The 743-nt window shown below is 68.4% G+C and overlaps 1 protein-coding gene across 1 annotated transcript in view; it reads right to left on the bottom strand.

Annotated features, from left to right (window-relative positions):
* LOC119248804 (mas-related G-protein coupled receptor member X2-like) overlaps positions 1 to 743 on the bottom strand; it is a 1159-nt gene continuing 416 nt past the window's right edge. The window contains exon 2 of the mRNA XM_037515682.1: positions 1 to 733. Within this exon, the coding sequence (XP_037371579.1) occupies positions 1 to 733 (733 nt within the window). The remainder of the gene's footprint in view (positions 734 to 743) is intronic.

The following is a 743-nucleotide window of genomic DNA, read 5'->3' as shown; positions in this document are numbered from 1 at the left end:
TCAGAGGGGGGCCAGGCCCTTGCGCCGCCCATGGCTCCCCACGAAGAAGTAAATGAGGGGGTTCACCAGGCAGTTCAGGATTGAGAGGAGGTGGCAGACGGGCAGCAGGATGTAATCGTAGGGCATGGATGGGGAGAGGGCGTGGAACATGTGGCCCACTCCGTACGGCAGCCCGAGCAGCAGGAAGGCCAGGGCGCTGAGCAGGAGGGTCACGTAGAGCCGGCTGGGCCGGCGCCTCCAGGGGCCGCACTGGACGCGGACGAGCAGCGTCAGGCCCGACGCGCACAGCCCCAGGAAGGTGATGGCCGACGCCCCGTAATAGATGAGCGAGATCTCCCTACATGAGAACCCAACGTAGTCGTCACACAGGACCCCCAGGACCCCCAGGCCTAGGGACAGCGCCCAGATGAGGCCGCACACCACGGAGGAGAGGCGGGCGGGCCGGCGGCACCGGTGCCAGAGGGGCCAGAGCACGGAGACGCAGCGCTCGGCGCTGACGGCCACCAGCAGGCTCAGCCCCGCCAGGTACGAAGGGACGAGCACCACCCTCAGTAGGTTATGCAGCAGGCGCTCGTGGCAACCCGCCAGGAAAAGCGAGAGCTTCACGCATACACCCGCGAGGAAGGCGGCGTCGGCGCAGGCCAGGTGGAGGACGTAGACGGAGAAGGGGGTCCTCTTCCCGCGGAAGCCCAGCAGCCAGATGACGGCCCCGTCCCCCGCCAGGCCGCACGCGCTGACCAGCA

Source organism: Talpa occidentalis, unplaced genomic scaffold (genome assembly GCF_014898055.3).
Source record: "Talpa occidentalis isolate TD23 unplaced genomic scaffold, MPIMG_talOcc4v2.1 talOcc4.17, whole genome shotgun sequence".
NCBI lineage: Eukaryota > Metazoa > Chordata > Mammalia > Eulipotyphla > Talpidae > Talpa > Talpa occidentalis.
The sequence above is the reverse complement of the archived record's forward strand: the minus strand, read 5'-3'. Positions and strand labels throughout refer to the sequence as shown.